At 45.2% G+C, this 17,634-nt stretch overlaps 1 protein-coding gene across 1 annotated transcript; it reads right to left on the minus strand.

Moving 5' to 3' along the window:
• Positions 1–1,784: 1,784 nt before the first annotated feature.
• On the minus strand, positions 1,785–17,307 carry MEP1A (meprin A subunit alpha). The gene is made up of 14 exons (XM_083175042.1): positions 17,239–17,307; positions 16,419–16,443; positions 16,202–16,243; positions 14,938–14,972; positions 13,306–13,381; positions 13,050–13,167; positions 12,141–12,316; positions 11,558–11,779; positions 11,267–11,416; positions 10,217–10,432; positions 6,858–7,331; positions 5,309–5,479; positions 3,742–3,952; positions 1,785–2,235 (listed from the first exon to the last, which is right to left on the minus strand). The coding sequence occupies exons 1-14, from the start codon at positions 17,305–17,307 to the stop codon at positions 2,088–2,090; spliced, it is 2,133 nt and encodes a 710-aa protein (XP_083031168.1). The 3' UTR covers positions 1,785–2,087.
• Positions 17,308–17,634: the final 327 nt, after the last annotated feature.

Here is a 17,634-nt window from a genome sequence, read left to right on the forward strand (position 1 = left end):
GAGTTATGGGCACCTTGCTTGCACCGTGCACCCCCCTTCCACCCAAGTAATGTAAATAAAACCTCACCGCTGTGCTACTTACTTATTCACTGTGATCCACTGCAGAGTACAGACACTCCTGGTGGCCCAGCCTCCTTCTCTTACTGCAGTGCAGACCGCATGGCTGGTGTCGGTATATGGAGCCTATGCAGGCTGCTCATTGGTCAGCTTCCCTCAGTGTTAGTGACCTGCGCCATGGAGACAGTGGCTGAGGATCACTCTAGTGGTCCTATAGTTGGGGGTGGATCTATGTGCCCTTTTCATAATCAGGCTCTGTGACTGGGATGTTGGGCCTTTGAGTCCACAGGGGCCTTGGATTATTGCCCCTGCTCCACGCGTTCATGACCAGGACCATTCTACAAAACAGAGGTCTTTTCCATCGGGCGCAGATTCCTGGATCTTTCAGTCTTTCATTAGGGATTATGTCAGTTACCGGCCATGCTCAGGAGCGGTCTATGTGGCATAGTGGGACGTACACATGTATATGTCAAACATTACACAGACGCTTACCAAGCAGAACAGCGGGTTGTAGATAGGAGTGGGAACGCTGACTCCGAGAGTTACAGTTAGTAAATAGCGGGAATAATCATGCTGTGAGGTATGTTTTTTACTCATTCGACAAACACCTTATTCCAAGAACTAAACATTTTTTTTTTCATTCTGAAGCTATCTGGGAATTGTATTAACAAACATAGAATCCCAACTTTTACTTAAAAATGAGGTATTTCATAAGGGGTTACTTTGAGGATGGGGTGTCCATCACGGGCAATGCCCCCCAGAATAAACTTTGCCTGGAAGCCAGTGGCGGAACTTGTGGGTAGTGAGCCCATATGCAAAAAATATCATTTGGGCCTACCTCCTCCACCCCAACCCAAGTTCACAATATGCAACAGTGGGTGTCAGGGAGAGGCAGAGGGTGACAGGTAGAGGCAGAGGGAGGCAAAGTGTGACAGGGAACAACAGTGGGTGACAGAAAGATAACCGGAGCAGCAGTGCGCCCATATAGTCCTCAAGGAAGTGGCGTAACTATAGCTCTGCAGCCCCCGCGGTCTGTGGGGCTATAGTTACCCGCTGCTGTCTGCCCGGTACCTGGCCTGCCGCATCTGTCTGCGGTTACGATCCCATCTCTTCCGGTGCCTGCTCCTGCTGCTATATTGAAAAGTGACACTTAGAAAATGGCTGCCCCCATACTGCAGACAGTTTTTGAGGATGCTAGAAGAGGCGGCGGCCAGGTACGGTCATAATGCGGGGGGGGGGGCGTACATTCAGTAGTTACTCCACTGCATCAGGGGCCCCGTTGCACTGCACCTGCTGCACTAATGGTAGCTCCGCCTCTGCAACCAGCCCTTGCATATCCCGGTAACATAAAGTATGTTCTACTAACTGCATTGTGTTGGCTGTCATTGTCTAAAAACAAATCAGACTTCATTCTTGCTGTAAAGTTATTCATAAGAATGTTGGCTTAAGGAAATCATTTGTTCTCGGGCCAACCCTGCAAATATTTGTGAGATGATTTTATTAAATATATTTACATACTGCACAGCACTGATAGACATCTGGCACGTAACACCCAGCTGCTGACATGAGCTACGATGCGGGCCATTGGGTTGTGCTATTATGTTTAAATATCTTTGTGCTGTTTTCGCCTCCCCCCCCCCCCCCTTAACACTTTTCAATTACATCAAAAAAGTAAATAAATAAATCATTCTCATAGTATGAATAACGTTAAACAGATGTTTCTTTATTGAAATGACATTGGTCATCTACACACAGTGGAGGCAGCCATTTTGTGTGAACCAACATTGGCGTCAGCCATCTTGTGGGCTGAAGCAATGGAGAATACATGCATGGTGACCAAATGAGGTATTTTCTCAAGAGGACTCCCTCATCCCACGTAATGATCAACATTGAAAATAGATGCGTTATGAACCAGAATTTCTTTCAACGCAAAGATCGGCCATACGTGCAGTGATTTACTATTTATATAAAGGGATGTTTCCGCAGTCTGGACAGACTGATGGTGGTTCTTTATATACTGTTGAGTGGATTTATCTTCTTCTCATCACGGCTAGTATGGTGATAGTAAGAGCGATGGTTCCAGCCACTCCTCCGATCATCATCCCCAGGACATTTGCATGTAGCTGTGCAGTCTCACATTGCGCGCCGCTGTAGTAGAACGCCTGACTGGATGCACACCTGTAATGGGACAACGATAAGTGAATGCAGCCAGTGGATGATCTATAACTGGTGCAGTGTGCTGTGGTTCCAGGGGGCTTACCCCGCACACACTGCACTCACATTCATCAATACTTACCTCACCATAGTTTCACATCGGCAGCCACAGTGCTGTACAGATCTATGGTCATTTTCGCTGTCCATTTGCACCATAAGATGTGCCCGGTGGCAGCTCCAGGGGAGAGCTTGCAGCACAGTTCAAACTTCAAATAGCGGAGAAAATCCAACTGCCAGTGAGTCAGTTTGGAATGGCAGTTGGTGGTAGTTGGTGTGGTATTTTGAATTGTGCTGCAGCCGCCACTGATTCCATCATTATAGAGTTGCCGGCTCAAGAAGAGGAGGCCTGGAGTGAGACAGCACACGGACCCTTTTCTAACTTCGACGATTTCTTTAAAGCGGCAATCATTTACAAGGCAACACCAACCTGGTTTTGCCCTGAGACAGATTGCCGCTTTAAAAAAACCATCAGAGATAGGCCTCTTCAATCTCTATTACGTATACCCCATATGCCCCAGGATACAATCATTTGATAGTAATGGAGCATTCAGTGCAAAGCTGACTGCGAAATCCTCCGCCCATCTTTTACTGAGTACCTAGTGCAGTGGTTCCCAAACTGTGTGCCGTGGCTCCCTGGGGTGCCTCGGGACACATGCAGGGGTGCCGCGGCTTGGTGGTCTAGGACCAACTCAAATTATTAATGGTTAATTATTTATGAGCAAAACCAGTGCTGGTGGCTGCCAATCATAGAATGTGTACAAACAGAAGCAAATACTGCCCTTTACCACATAACTGCCACTAAGAATCGCATATAAACCCAATCTAATTAATTTTTTTGGGACCTAGGGGTGCCGTGAAAAAAATTCTGATTCTCTAGGGTGCCGTGAATCAAAAAAGATTGGGAACCCCTGACCTAGTGGATGCACAAGCCCAAAAGGTCATTACAACATTGCAGCATCTTCAGGGTATATGCTATACTGATGGGGAACCACGTGCTCACGTATCAACATTAACACCGGAAAAATCGGAAAACCTTATGTCGACCATTTCATGTGTCAACTTAACATGTTGACATTATGCATGTAGACCTTTTGTTTGCGTCAACCTTTTTGTCAATGCTCATCTTATGATCTACACCCGTGAGACATACGACAATGCCATTAACATTCATTTAACGTGTTCTAGTGAAAGCTGTACATGTTTATATTCGAATGTAATATGGCAACTAGTGCCCATTCTTATGGGTGTGGCCAGCCACCAGATGGGATGTGGCCAGTCCCCATAGAGTCTTGGCTAATCATTAAAGAATACATGATCTGGGCTCCTAATTATTGTTTGATGCAAGTGTAGAGATTGAAACCTGATCCCTGGAGGGGAGGGTGCCACCCCTTCCCCCTTCCCAGACAGTAGGGCCCGCTAGGGTTTTCCTGTACCCCTATGGGCCATTCCAGCCCTGAAGTGCGGTCATACCTGCAACTCGCTCTGCCTTTCTCAACGACACAAGCTCCGCCATTCAGACAGGTATTATCGTCACACTGGGTTCCCAGTGGCAGTATGTCATAACCCTCAGAGTCTATGGGATTGTCCAACGAGCGTTTCTTCCTTTCGTTGACTATCTCCTCCACCACCAAGGGTTCAGGCGCCTGGATGGGTACTTCAGTCTTTATGAGATGTGTAAGGTCTGAAAGACAGAATACAGAAGACTTAGGTACTGCACATTGATTTGCAAAATATGCAAATTTTAGTTTTGGCCTTCCACCGGCGCAGATGCCTCAGCAGTAATGTGCAAGGGCTGAGATGCCCAGTTTCTGTGCCTCTGATCGTAGTAGCGCCATCAATGGTTCCAGACATCCACCATCGGAGCAACATTGCAACCAGCATTGACACTTGCACCCATCCACGGTAGCCGTCACTATGTCTGACTTCATGGAAAGGGCTCTGCGTCTGAGAACACGGCTGCTTGCAGCCACACACCCTCGGTACACACCCAGGAGATGGCCTTTCTTCATGCTCTCTTCAGGCCACCACCCAGACACCGCCTAGGAGCGACCCCCACTTTACCTCGCCGTCTCTGATATCAGCGAGCGCCTTCACACCCAACAGCGCATATCTGTTTTTTTTTCTCTTTTTACATTGTTATACAGTATTCATTTATTTTGTTTTATTTTTTAACTGGAAAGGGGCTTGGTGAGATCATGCTGGGGGCACGGATCCTAGGCCAAGGCTTTGTACCTCCACCAGAGGCAGAACTACCATTGGTATAGCAGATGCAGTGCACCAGGGCACCTGAGGACTAAGAGGCCCACTGCTGCCACTGACACCCTCTTCCTGTCACCCGCTGTTTTTTTCTCTTTCACACTTTGACTCCCCTGCCTCTCACTGACTCCCCTGCCTCTCACTGACACCCCTGCCTCTCCCTGTCACCCTCTGCCTCTCCCTGTCACCCTCTGCCTCTCACTGACATCCCCTGCCTCTCCCTGTCACCCTCTGCCTCTCCCTGTCACACTCTGACTCTCCCTGCCTCTCCCTGTCACCTTCTGCCTCTCCCTGTCAACCACTGCCTCTCCCTGTCACCCACTGTCATGGTGCATATTGCTGTACAGCCTGAGGCGCTAAGCTTCCAAACAGGAAGACACACATTTATGTTCATTGCATTTATTTATCCATAGCTATTGCATGGAAGCATCTGTGGAATACAGTCCAACTAACATTGAAATGCTGGATGCTATACGAAATAGTCGCCTCCTGACGACTTCTATGAACCGAGTGCTGCACCCAAAGACGCAGTATTAAATCACCATTGGACCATTGGTGGCTGCTCTTGGCCAGTCTGAGTAAGCTGGAGCTTACCCTGATCATTAGACCAACACCGCCAGGCCTCGGAAGTCTGAATCCAACGACGCAGATACAGCGCCCGGCTTGTCTATAAAGCGGGGCAGACAATAATTTCCACAGTACTAGTAGTCATGTTTCCTATTGCACTAATTGTATGACTGAGTTACCAATGATTAATAAATAATGGACTGCAGAAAATTACCTGTAAACTCCATAAATAGAATCAGGTCGTCATTTTTCAGAAAGCTCCTGCGGTGCAAACTGAAGTGTGATATGAAAGTGGCCCAGCCAAAATCTACGGTCCTGTAGCAGTTGCAAGACGGGTCCCACGTCCCAGTTTTGGAAGGTCTCTCCCATCGAGATATATTCAAAGCTGTCAAACCCCAAAACAGTACATTTGTTATAGACCCAGCATATCTGGTTGTACTTTACACCTACAAACCAACAAGTTGTAAAACAAGACTGGGTATTAGACAAAGAGGTGAGAGGGTCCGACTCCTGATGCATTGTGGTTTTGAGAGTTCTAGTTTCAGCTACGCTTGTTTTGGTGAATATTTGGTACGGCACATTACAGATTCCATATATTGCAGGTCATATTCTTCATTATTTATTTATTTGCACTAGTAGGCACCTTTTTGTTTTTTATTATATATACAGTATATACCCCCAAAGCCTTTACCCCCAAAAAATGTTTAATTTATTTTGAAATAATGACAAACATAATAAAAGATGAATACAATCCCCCCCCCCCCCAAAAAAAAATATATGTGAAAAGTGCCTCATTTGTGCTTTTTTTTTTATTAAAAAGTAAAAAAAATGTTTTTTCTTTAAGGCACAAATTAAAAAAGTAGACAAAAAAAGTAATTTTGGGGGAGAATTAAAGGCATTTTCATTATTGTAGGAGAAAAAAAAATTCAAAAGCGATTATTCTTTGTTTAAATAAACATTTAAATTAATTTTGTGCCACAAACATTTACAGTCTTTATTTTGGGGTAATTTCAAATTTGAGGCTTCTGTTGTTGTTTAACCATGACAATGACATATAACTATCGCATCAATTAGGCTAATTGAAAACTTCCCATTGCCTATTTAGTCAATAAGTGTTCTAACGGGCTCTGAAGGAGTCCCCACATCCCACATTTTTTTTACTTAAAATGCTCTGGGGCTGCGAGAAATACGCCACATTAAATCCTATTGAAATTACCATGGTTGTACTTCTCCCTGGTAATTGAGGAGTAAAAACTTTGCAGATGTGGGAAAACCCTACACCACTAAGTTTTCAATTAATGCTCCTTTATTCAATATGCACCTTGGGAGTAAATGTTCTAAAACTTCTAAAACAGATGGTATTGCCCACAGCAACTAATACAATTTCTATCATTTTTCTGTTGCATTCTAGAAAATGTTAGACCATTTTAGAAGCTTGAGTTAATGTTAGACCATTTTCGAAGCTTGAGTTAATGTTAGACCATTTACTCCTTGGCATATGCACAGCATTTAAACAGGACAGGAAGGTGAGTCTGGTGGCAGGGCTGGTGTAAAACTTCTCGGCACCTTAGGCAAAACTTCAAGCCCCCCCCACACACACAAAAAGAAACCCAACAAAACCACCAATCCCCCTGTTCCAGCCCTACAAGTTCCTGATTTCAAGTGAGTATTTGTTGAGAGGAATGCATTGGGCTCATGTACGGAAGGACAGTACTAACGCACAACATACTATTACTGTTATCTACAGTACGCCCACCACTCACGTAGTATAATCTGATCCGCTGATGTTGTGAAGCTCCTGCTGGAGGACATGCGCATACGTACATCTGGGTCTTGGTCAACCAGCGTTATCATAGCCTGATAGTTCAACACAGGCCAATCCAAGACAGCATCATCATCCCCACTGCACAGGTGGAACGATATACCGGTGTAACCCGTGTAAGCTGATCCGATTTGCCCATGGGGGTACAGGCCAATACCATATCCGTAGCCATCAGGGCTGTAGAAGCAACGACTGACAAGGCGATCTCCTTTAACGGTTTCTTGCAGAACCTTGCTGAAATTCCGAATGGTCCAGACGCTACTGGGGCAGGGGAGTTCCGTCAGCGAGATGTCATCAAGGTAAATGCCACCATTAACAGTTTGATTATCTCCTTGGATGCCTTGGAACACATAGCGGAACTTTCTATCTACACTAAGCGGCACGTGTGCAATTCTCCAGTCATGGTCGTTGTTTCCTGAGTATGGACACATAAGGTAAGATTTAGGCATTTTTGGGTCATAACATCAAACTAACATTTAGGAGGAAACAGTACTACAGTGTTTTTTTTACCATTTAAAATTATTTTAAAAAAAATATTTAAATTTAAAGTGTAGTTTGTAACCCAATCGGCCTTGAACCTAAAAATAATTTAATGGAATTCAAATAAATGTGCAGTAAAGATTTCCAACTGTATTTCAGTAGGCGTAGTGGGTCTGATAGCTGTGTGTGATTCAATGGTGTGTGCGTGAGATCAAGTCTGTCTGAAGCTCGCCATACACCTGAACAATGTTGTGTACGAACGTACAAATCGGACGGGTCGTGTGACCTATTTGTGCACAGTATGAGGAATATCGGTACGATGCGTGGGTCAAGTGGTCAGCCCCCAGATCATGGGGGTTAATCTGGTTGATTCACACGGATGCGAAATGCGAGTCAACCAAACCCCGCCTTACCCCGACCCACCATTCGCAAGGCACATACATTCGCATGGCATGCCAATGGATGTTTTACATAAACATCCATTCGCAGCCTGCGAGGGGGAACACCCACATCATTCGATGGACGGCGACCATCGAATGATGTGGAAGGTGCGCGCAGATCTAAGGTTGCTCAGAGCAACCTTAGATGTGCGTGCGCATTCTGAGGGAAGAGGGAGGTCAGCTGACATCCGGTGATGTCAGCTGCAAGCCCCCCGCCCCCGCGTCACCGGCCCATTACCATGAGAACGCCCAGCATTCTCATGGGAACGCCCATGAAACGCTGGGTGTTTCCATATGCTAGTGGACCGCCCCAATGCCGCACGCCCCTCCCCCCACCCTCACCCAGTGGCCGCAAGGTTGGGTGCGAGCACTCGGCGAACATTCTCTTAGCCTTGGCCGCATACGCATAAGCAAGGACAAAATCTTATTCTGGTCTATGCGAACCAACCAGAATAAGGTCCCATATGTGCTGCACATAAGATCTGCCATCTTTCATTACGGTCATAAGCAGGTCGTATGTGATTCTAAAGCACATATGATCGCTCTTACGACCAGGTCGTATGCTGGACTGTTCTGATGTATGGCCAGCTTTACGAGATCTACTAATGGAACATTTGTACAGCTAGTTCTACGATAATACCGCTTGAAGCAGGAAACCTCTCCGACCACTGATTGTCACGCAAGACAGACCACAACATTGCCATTGTCACACATGAGGGGGGGTTCTTAGTAACCAGAAATCACCCGGAGAGATGATTTTTTTTTTTCTAAACAATAGTCGCATCCGGTGGGCCGTGATCAAGACCTGCCGATTCAGTAATCAATTGGAAGGGGCGGGGACAGTAAATGACACAGCAATCAGCAAAAAGTTAGTACAGAATGTAAATGCATAAAAACATACTGTTTCTACAGGAAGAACAAGTGGCGATAATATCTCATCTGAACATTGAGCTACAACAGGTCCAACTATGTGCGGAGCAAAGATCAGGAAGCAATAATCAGTAACACAAAACACCACAAAGGCATCAAGCAGATAACATAACAACAACAAAAAGGAGCACACTTCCATAAAGAAATAAACAGGATGCTTCAGAAAAATGACTTTATTTTCCTAGCAAACGATAATAAATAGCAGCGCACAGGTATGGCGGGAGTAGGGCATTTGGAAACCGAGTAGACTAAGGGCCTGATTCAGACCTATTAGCAGCCTAGCAAGAAGGGAAATGCCGCATTCTGCCCCGCCGAACGTCCACCACACACACCACCCCAACCCCCGCCAGCCGAATCCGCACCCTAGCATGCCAAAGGACGCGATCGTACACACATCCGCTCGCATGCGGCTAAAATCCTTCGATGGTTGCTTACCATCGAATGACACCACGTCCATCGAATTTGGGACTGGTGTTGACGTTGTGTGATGTCAGACATTTGCCCCAAGGAGGCATCGACCGTTTTTGCAGGCACGCCCATGAAACGATGGGTGGTCCCGTGCGTCCGTCACCTTCCAGGCCCCTGCCCGGCCCTCCTGGTGCTAACGCCCCGGCGAGTGTGATACTCGCTCTGGGGGTTTGCACATGTGCATGCACAAACCCCAAACATCGGCCAGGGGAGCGAATTCGGCCCGCTAAGAGCGCGTCTGAATCACTCCCTAAGGCTTGGCGAGAGTTAACGTGCACAGATATAAGGTACCAGCCAATCAGCTGCTAGCTGTCATGTAAGAGACAGTTTGAAAAGTGACAGTTAGGAGCTGGGGAAAAACGAGCAAGAAACCCCTGGAAATGAGCATGAAACCCTGGCAATGAGCATGTGACCCTTGGTAACAACAACATTTAACCCCTGGCAACAAGCAAGAAACCTCTGGCAATGAGCATGTAACTCCTGGCAATGAGCATGAAACCTCTGGCAATGTGCATGAACCAGCATTTAGGTACATAAATGATAATTAATGTATGATGGAGGCAGAAATTTTTTGGCAGGGGGCGCAGAGTTTCTTGTTAAGCCACTGAAGGTCATGATCCTCCAAGAGTTGGAAATAAGCATTTTGCAAGGTTACCGCAGAATAGAACGGACATCGCCCTTGGAGCGCAAACTGACACAAAAGTATCGGATGCAAGCATAGAGCTAAGCGGGGTCAATAGAAGTCACTTGGGTCTCAAAACCACTGATTGGGTATGTGGTAGAATGGCTATTGCAAAGACATTATATACCAGACATTAGGTGGTCAAGTATTTAAGAATACTGCCACCGTGGCACTGATGTACCAGGGACAGTGCCACCCACAGCCCTGAAGCTCTTACTTCTGGATAGCAGACGCCTCTGGAACACTTTCCTACAAAGAACCTATCCACAAAATACAACGCAAACAACCAAATGACCATACCTTGGATCGTTTCTATTTTTCTCAGCCTTCTAACAGTCCCAGTCCCATCGTCTGTGCGGACCCAAATGGTAAGTTTGTCCTGGGGGCTCCCGTTCATCTTGTAGAAGAACTGTAGGCACTGCTCTGTCTTCTTGGGGTACAGAATACGGGACTCCAGGACAGCGGTTTTACCAATATCTCCATTGTTGGTTTTCAAGTACATATAATATCCAGAGCCTGCATTAAAGGTTTTGTCCTTGCGTTATTGTTTGTAACATCCACAATGTATGCATAAAACAAAATGACATTGCCCAAAGGACAGTATTTACTAAGTGCTCCTGCAGACAAATACTTTAAGGAAGTAAAGTACAACTTGCTAGAGATTCTGTCTATGTCACCTACGGTTTCCATAGCAGCAGCAACATACAGACCAGGGGAACAGTATACATGTCACATTCTAAATTCTAAATCCTGCCCTAACACTTATTTTTCTATCCCTGATGAAAGTTTTATGCAATAAGACACTGAAACGTTGGAGAATGAAACTTTGCTTGTGTATGCATTGATCTATGTCACAAATGGTTTCCATAGAATCAGCTATATATGGATTCTGTGCCACCTATGTGATTACAGGCCAGACGAACAGTATGCACGTCACGTTATAAATTCTAAATCCTGCCCTAACACTTAATTTTCTATCCCTGATGAAAGTTTTATGAAATAAGATGCTGAAACGTTGGAGAATAGAATTTGTTTATGTATGCTTTTTTCTATAGTATGTCAACTTTAGGGTCCAATTACATAAGCTATTTCTTCTATTAATGGTTCTTTAAGTATGTTTTAATATTTTACAGGTAAGTTCATAGTCCGCATGGCAAAGATCGATTTTCTACATAATTATCTAACAACTAGGCAATCGACCCTTGACACAAGCAGCAAGAACACATGCTGGTATTTATACGCCTGCTGTAAAGTTATAAAGTGTCACGTGGCCTTGGCGCAAAGTCTGTGGTCTTGTGGGGTACTCAGTATGTATAATGACTCAGCAGTATACTAGATGGCAATCGTTACCTCTGCAGCTCCCTCCCTCGGTGTGGTCGCTAGACGACCCTGAAGTACTCAACTCGTGGATCCAGTCGTCATCATCGGTGGTTCCTTGGACCATGCCACAAATGTTGATGTACTCAAAGGAGCATTGATCCAAGAGTAACAGAGGGGCGGCTGCGAAGAACAATGCACGTTAGCCATATGTTTTCCATGAAACTCATTGGATCGCTAATCGGGAAAGAGATCCCAGAGAGAAATTAATCACCTACAGGTACATTTCAAGAGCAATAGATAAATAGATCTGGTGATACGTACGACAGCTGTACATCCGGTTCAGGCGCTCCAGATCTATCTCGGAGAAGTCCAGCCGCTGGCCTATGACATTATTGAAGGCAGGGATCTTGGCGGTGATGGTCGGAATATTGGGGTCTTTGTTGAAGGAGTAGGGACCGTAGTGCATAACAGACTCATAATCGTATGGTGTGTTTAGGTCAGTGATATAGACATCGTCATACGTGTTGAAGTTGTGAGCCATACCTGTACCAATGAATACATATTTAAATAGCCATAAAAAAAATTAAATATCAAACAAATGTATTTTCCTAGTTCCATTATTTTAGCCACTGGACAATATGTACAAAGTGTTTTTTTTTTTTTTATTATTAAAATCCAAGTGTACCAACCAATCAGCTCCTAATGGTCATTTTTGAATACAGCCTGTAGCCTGGCAGCTAGGAGCTGAGTGGTTTGTGGAGAGCCACCTGGGCCCCAGTAAAATGGGGACATGTTCACACCCCCTAAAAATAATCATAGGTATACCTAAGAAGGAGGGGGAAGCAGACCGAGGCCCCTCCAGCAGCCTGGGCCCAGATGTACTCTTATAAAGAGACAAACTGACCGTCAGTAATTTGATCCCACCAGACCTCTACGTAGTCGTCTCGGTCAGTTCTAGACTGCTCATGATAAAATCCCAGTGCGTGAAGGATCTCATGTTCCACAATGGCCTTATGATCACAACCACTGCCAATGGAAAGGTCTTGGCCCACTTTAAAGTCTCCCACATAGGACCAGCATCTGTAAAGAAAAGAATATATATATATATATATATATATATATATATATAACTAATAGTAAGCTCGCTCGAAGCAAAAGCTGCAAAATCTAGTAAATCAATACACCTGGCATGCAGGAACTAATGCTTTTGGCATCGGAAGGAGATTATTAGTACATTGAGATAGGTGACAGCTAAGAAGCATGGAATAAATTAGGCCATCATTTTATTTCCCAGCTGTCACCTCACGCCCAGTGTTCCCTCTAAGCTGTGCGCACGTGCGCGCGCACACAACTCGACGAGCATGCGCACAGACATGACAACAGAGCGCACAAAGTAGCAGTGGTCCCTTTTTGCAGTTGTGGACTCAATTAATGTGTGTTTCACCCATTAACTACATTGTGTGCTGTGTTCTGAATGTTTAAATGTTTAATATCATTTTGAAGTAAAGTTAACACAAATGCTGAACGTCATTTTCCAGTTATATATAAGTGATACACAAAATTTTAAATTTCCTTCCAAAGTTGCACAGCCAAAATCTTTTGCCGCACACAGCCTTCATAAAATTAGAGGGAACATTGCTCGCGCCCCCCCCCCCCCCCGCGCCCCTCCCCCCAGTCGTGGTGCCCTAGGCTGCAGCCTTAGCAGCCCATTGGATATCAGGCACTGGTTTTTTATCACTTTTGAGGTTGAAAATCAGGACGGAGAGCTAAAACTGGGACTAGTGGCTGCAGAGGGAACGTGCCGGTGACTTACCCTCCAAACTTCTGAAAATGTAAATAAGTAGAATCTTTCTCATAAGGTTTAAAATCGACACAGGATTTAAGGCGGAACATATCGAAAGCATTGAGGATGACAGCTTTAGCATTCAGGTCTGAAAAATGAAAGGGCAACAGCTTAGTTCTAAGCATAGTTTAAATGACTGATTTATCGCAATTATAATTATTATAATAAAGAGAGAGACAGAAAATAATTTCCATCATGCACCGAAGTAGAAAAACCAATTTATTACCCAAGCTATCCGCCAATATATATGGAATGGGGAACTTCCATCGGTAGTATTCATCCCGTAGAGCATTCCGGTCTTTCTGTTGACAGTAAAACAGATCAGAGATATTTGCGCAATTTCCAACAGCAGATCAGCAGCAGAAACCGCGACCTCTCAGATATAATATCAAGACAAGGCCTTGGCGGGACATTAGGGAAAATGTACAGAAATGGGCGGATCAGGGGGCCATGGGCATCGCACAGTGGGCCTATTGCAGCACGAGTGGTAGTTTTTCAAGGTAATCTACAACTCCTTTGGGGGGGACGCTCAGCACAGGCCCGGCATGTCGGAGCCCTCCTCGCAATATCGCACACATCTGAACGCTATTACGTACTCGCATCTCAGGGGTAAGCCCCCAGCCTGCACAGCGTAGCTGCAATGGCAGGCGCAGGGCCGCCATGTTTTAGGCCGCAGTGGCTGCAAGTGACATCACGCAGCCATTGTGGCCCACCTTGCGAAAGGCTGGTCGCGCCTGCATTTTCCTTACTGTGCCCCTCGTCAACACTGTTTTGATGCCCCGAAAACGCCATGTTGTTGCCCTGTCACTGCCTCCCCGCGGGTACTTAGACTGCTGTCATATTTTCTAGAATGTGACCACAGTTTAAGTGCCCCTGCATGGGCAGAAGTACAGAAATCGCTGATTAGTAATCAAGCACCTAAAACCTCTAAGCCAGGTGGGATAAGTAAGGGGCGGGTCCAAAGGGATAGAGTACAGGTTGCTGGTGTAGTCACATGATTTAAGATGCCCATACACTTGTCCGATTTGGGCTGATTTCGCCCAATTCCAATAGATCGGGGCAAATTGGATGTGTTTGACATCCCCTCTGACCCGATGCACTGTCCCGTGTGCATCGGGTTGGAGTGGGGAGGTTGAACGGGCCGCTCATTAAATTTTTCGGATCGGATGCATCACTGGCACATTGCGGATGCTTTTTAGCACCCTCAATGGTTTTGAGTCAGATCCTAGGTGTGTACCAGCATCTGCTGAATATGGAAACATATTTTGAAAAGACTGGACGCACGCTGATTGGCTGAGAGAATTCTCTCAGCCTTTCAGATGGAAAGCCACTGATTGGCTGGGAGAATTCTCTCAGCCAATAAATGGCCGGCCAGTCTTTTCAAAATATGTTTTCACATTCCGCAGCCGCTTCCCGCCCCACAGCCTGGCAAATAGCACTACTTAGTTCCCAGTCAGCGCACGGACCCCACTGACTGGCTGCCCCATGCAACAGGGATGCACCCCTGCCCACCCCGGGCAGCACAGACCCAGCTAACCTCCCCCCACCGCTGCCAGCTCCCCGGGGATATACATGCAATAAATCCCATGCGATTTATTGCATGTACATCAAGTGCCAAATCGTAAGCGAGCCTCCCGGGGAGCTGCCGGGGGGGGCTCACAATGGCAAACTGGTCCAACTTGTCCTTAGGACAAGTCGGATTAGTGTATGGGGGCCTTTAGCATGTAGCACATATGGTATAATTACACGCACAGGCCTTGAGGAGGTCATACAGCATGATGGAAGGCTGGCAATGATCATACACCACAATGACCCACATTCATGATTATATTATCAATGTACTAGGCTCTGTACTCACTGGCAGCTTGATGTCTCCCTGGAACAGCGTCTGGTCTAAATACAAAATAGAACACAGGGAACAATAACTAAGATATCAACATATTGTTGGTGACTTGACAAATCAAAGTGACACTGCACACATACTATTATTACACACTTATATATACCTCCCAACTGTCCCGTTTACCGCGAAAACGTCTCCATGGAGACGCTTTCAGCCAATCAGGGCTGAGCTATGTGTCTCCATGGCAGCGCTGGACCCTGGTTCTGTAAGTATGTTGGTGTAAAATTGAGGTGTGTTGTACTTTTCTCTGTGTGTGTGTTTTATTCTTTTTTTACAGGTGGACTACAAGTCCCAGCAGGCCCATTAATGCCCCGCATGCTGGTACTTGTGGTTCCCCCAGGTTTTTTGTCCCCAGTATTTGTGGAACCAGGACCGGTCCAAGAGTCCAGGGCTGGTTTCATATACACGAGGAACCCCTACGCTTTTTGTCCCCCATATTTTTGGAACCCCACGACAGTTTTTTATTTTTTATTTAACTCTTACACATTTTTAAAGACAGAAACATGCACAGATCTCAATGATCTCTGCATGGTTCTGTCAAATTCGCCTGCCAGAACCTGGTCTGCATGTGTGGCGATTTTTAGACACATTTTCTCAAATTCGCATCTCATTAAATATGGGATTTGCATACTTTATCATGGGAAAACATCTGGGGCGCAAGTTCTGGCGTTACTCATAATCGCCGCTTCAAAATGTGCGATTTCATGGCAAAAATGCATCATTTTTGTCGCAATTCGCATCTCATTAAGTATGCGATTTCGGGAAAAAGTGCGAAAACTGACGTTTTTGGCGAAAATATCGACAAAAAACAATACCATTAAATGAGCTTCTATTTGATTATAGTAACGTGACCAGGGCTGACTATACCATTAGCATACCAGTATATATATATATATATATATATATATATATATATATATATATATATATATATATATGGTATTTAGTCATGTCCAGAGTCAGAGCTGCCATTGGTGCAGGAGATGCAGTGTACCAGGGACCACTGCTGTCCCCATCACCCCTTCTTGTCACCCACTGTTTTCCTCCCTCTGCCTCTCCCTGTCATACACTGCTGTGTGGCATATTGTGAAATTGGGTTGGGATAGAGGAGGGCACAAATAATATTTTTGCACCTGGGCTCACCCCCCACAGGTTCCCCCACTGGTCACGTCTATATAAGCCAATATTAAAAAGAACAGAGCAAGTAGTGATTACTTACCCTTGTTTAAGTCCGGGATGTCTACAAAGTCTCCGGCATCGTCTGTTGGAGGAAAATAACAGTTAGCAAAAATACGTTATCCCTGGTGTCATATAATACATTTATATATCTATACACACACACAGACACACACACACCGGAGGATAGACACAGTATCTGTGTGTGCCAATGTCATAGACAAACGCAAAATTTTTGGATTTGGGGTTTTCTGTCTTACCAGAGGAACTTGGTTGCTCATTGACCTGTGGAAAAAGAAAATGAATACAAAAGGCATTAAACACAATGATTTACTGCAGTGCTATAAAATCTGTGTCTTCCTTAAGTGAAAGAACTACAAGTGCCAACCTGCCCAGATACCCTGATTTCATGCAGAATGCTGGTACTTGTAGTTACACCACGGCTGTAGAGACGCTTGGCCAAACTAACGGGCTGATTTATCAATGAGTTTCTAAATCTCGTTGCGTATGAAAAATGGCGTAACCAACCAATCGGCTCCTAACTGGTGGCGAGATGTACTAAACCCTCGAGAGTCATACAAAGGTGAGAGATAAAGAAGCAGCCATTTGGCCCCTAACTGTCACATTACAGGCTGTATTTAAAAATGACAGTTGGGGCAGATTGGTTGGCACTTTATTTCTCTTGGGTTTTTCACTCTCCAAGATTTAGTACATCTGGCTCTGTGTTTGAAAAAATGACAGTTGAGTGCTAATTGGCTTGAGCGCCATTTATCTCACAAAAAAGGGGGAATTTAATAAGATGGGAGCTCTGTTGAAGATGGGATGTTGCTAGGAGCAACCAAACCAATGCAATGCTATATATTATCTTCTTGAAGTTGCTACATAAAAAAAAAGTTAATTCAAAATGGCTGACCGCAGCAACAGCCCATGTGAAATAGAACTCCCATCTTGGCCAAAGAGTTTTAAAACGAGTTGCATTTGATTGTTGATAAATCAGCCCCTTAATACCAGATTAGATTGGCTGCATCGCTAAACGGATGTAGGATATCGGCCACACTGGATGAGCCGTCCGGTGCTTACCGTGAAAGCTGACAAGCTCACAAAGAGAACGCTAAGGCAGCTGAGCCTGAGGATTGCTGGGGACTTCATCTCTCCTCGGCGGAGAAGACTCGCTGGTGCGCTCCGTCCGCAGAAACTTATAAGAGCTACTTGGACTTTGCACAATTAGCAATTTCAGGTTAACCAGTTTTTGCTGTTACATCTCGTAAGGACACAATTACTTTTATCTTGATCTCGCTAATTGGCCCTAAACCAATAACTAACACTTGGTTATCATCTTCAGTTCATGGAATATTAACTTTTATTCTTGTCATCTCCATCCTCACAGCTTATATATCTTCGTGTTATCATGGACTTTTGAAGCACCTGGAATGTGCTGTAAGAACGGCGAAAGGAAGATGTGCAGTAGATTAGTGT

The sequence above is a fragment of the Crinia signifera genome, chromosome 3, assembly GCF_055691185.1.
Source record: "Crinia signifera chromosome 3, ASM5569118v1, whole genome shotgun sequence".
In the NCBI taxonomy this organism is placed as follows: domain Eukaryota; kingdom Metazoa; phylum Chordata; class Amphibia; order Anura; family Myobatrachidae; genus Crinia; species Crinia signifera.

Coding starts and splice junctions, on each gene's coding strand:
- MEP1A (XM_083175042.1), bottom strand. CDS start 17,307: ATGAAGTCCCCAGCAATCCTCAGGCTCAGCTGCCTTAGCGTTCTCTTT. Junction 11,417..11,557: donor GAACCGGATGTACAGCTGTC/GTACGTATCACC, acceptor TGTTCTTCGCAG/CCGCCCCTCTGTTACTCTTG. Junction 10,433..11,266: donor CGAGGGAGGGAGCTGCAGAG/GTAACGATTGCC, acceptor CCTTTAATGCAG/GCTCTGGATATTATATGTAC.